This window comes from Buceros rhinoceros, unplaced genomic scaffold (assembly GCF_000710305.1).
Source record: "Buceros rhinoceros silvestris isolate BGI_N320 unplaced genomic scaffold, ASM71030v1 scaffold29, whole genome shotgun sequence".
NCBI classification, from domain to species: Eukaryota; Metazoa; Chordata; class Aves; order Bucerotiformes; family Bucerotidae; genus Buceros; species Buceros rhinoceros.
This window is the reverse complement of record NW_010431851.1, coordinates 45960-47163: the sequence shown is the minus strand read 5'-3', so window position 1 is coordinate 47163 and position 1204 is coordinate 45960. Positions and strand designations below refer to the sequence as shown.

General features: G+C 47.2%; 1 protein-coding gene across 2 annotated transcripts in view; it reads left to right on the top strand.

Annotated features, from left to right (window-relative positions):
- The first annotated feature begins 79 nt into the window (after nt 1–79).
- The window catches only part of GAL (galanin/GMAP prepropeptide), a 7351-nt gene continuing 6226 nt past the window's right edge, over nt 80–1204 (top strand). For both annotated transcript variants that reach the window (XM_010143539.1, XM_010143538.1), the window contains exons 1-2: nt 80–165; nt 850–904. In XM_010143539.1, the coding sequence (XP_010141841.1) occupies nt 85–165; nt 850–904 (136 nt within the window). In that variant the 5' untranslated portion in view covers nt 80–84. The remainder of the gene's footprint in view (nt 166–849; nt 905–1204) is intronic.

Sequence of the window (1204 nt, the reverse complement as noted above, 5' to 3'; positions counted from 1 at the left end):
GGGCTGCCCGCACTCCCGCGGGATGCGAGCCGGGGAGCCGAAGCGGTAACTCGGGGCGTTTACCCTGGCACGGTTTCCTTCCAGATGCAGAGGTGCGCTGGTGTCCTGCTCCTGTCTGTGCTCCTCTGTGCCGCCCTGTCGGAAACGTTCGGGCTGGTGCTCTCGGTAAGTACCGCTCTCGCTGCCGGAGGAGACCCGTGGGGCAGCATCCCTGTCCCAGCCGGCCAGACCCGGCAAACCCTGCCGTGACATGCACTGTACTGAGTTACAGTTTTTGGACCGGACGAAGCTCTCAAACATTTTGGGCAGTAAACAGATTTTTAGTTAAGAATTTGGGGCTTTTGCATACTAGCTCTCTTGTAACGAATTGTATGACTAGAGGGGGAAAGGACTGTCTAGTTTATAGACAAAACTGAATGGATGTTCCCTGCAGCTTGGGAAAGGTGGGGCACATAGGGACTTCTCCATGCAGAGGCTGTCACGTACATCCAAACAATTGAAAGAAAACCCTGCTGTTCGTTAAGGTGATTTATTTTTAATATAAACTTGGATCATGAAGTCAAAAATTTCTGCCTCCAAAGTGTGATTTGCAGTTTCACTTACATGGTGTGACATCTTCACACCCCATGGATGTCAGTAGCAAAGCTCTTGACTCAGATGGGGAGAAGGCAAGAGCTCCCCAGTGTATATTTGCTTCAATATGTTTGGCTTTTATTTTTTTACGATATTTCTTGATTTCAAGTCTTCAGAAGACACTTTCTGCTGAGAGAGTGGGTGCTGTTTGCTCTGTTCTCAGAAAGCACCGTGTAGTTCAGGTGATGACGTACTTGCATTTCCTTTCTCTTTAAGGCAAAAGAAAAAAGGGGCTGGACTTTGAATAGTGCTGGTTACCTACTTGGGCCACGTAAGTCAAGCACCCTTTTTTTTGCATTATTTCCAAATGCAGGCTCTTTGCCCTGTGAACCAGTTTGCTGTAGAGTGCTACTCGCTTTTCTAATCAGTACAGTATTTTTTGTCTAAACCTGGAAGACTGAAGAAACTCATTTGGGAGAATCCTTGTTTCGATATCTGTTACGTGTCTGTTGTAGAACTGAGTCCTCTTAAACCATAACTGTTCATTTCTGCAGCAGAGCTGTGCGGTGAGGCTTTGTATTCAGAAGCACATCTGGTCACTCGTTGTGCTTCCGAACTGTAATTTCCCTGT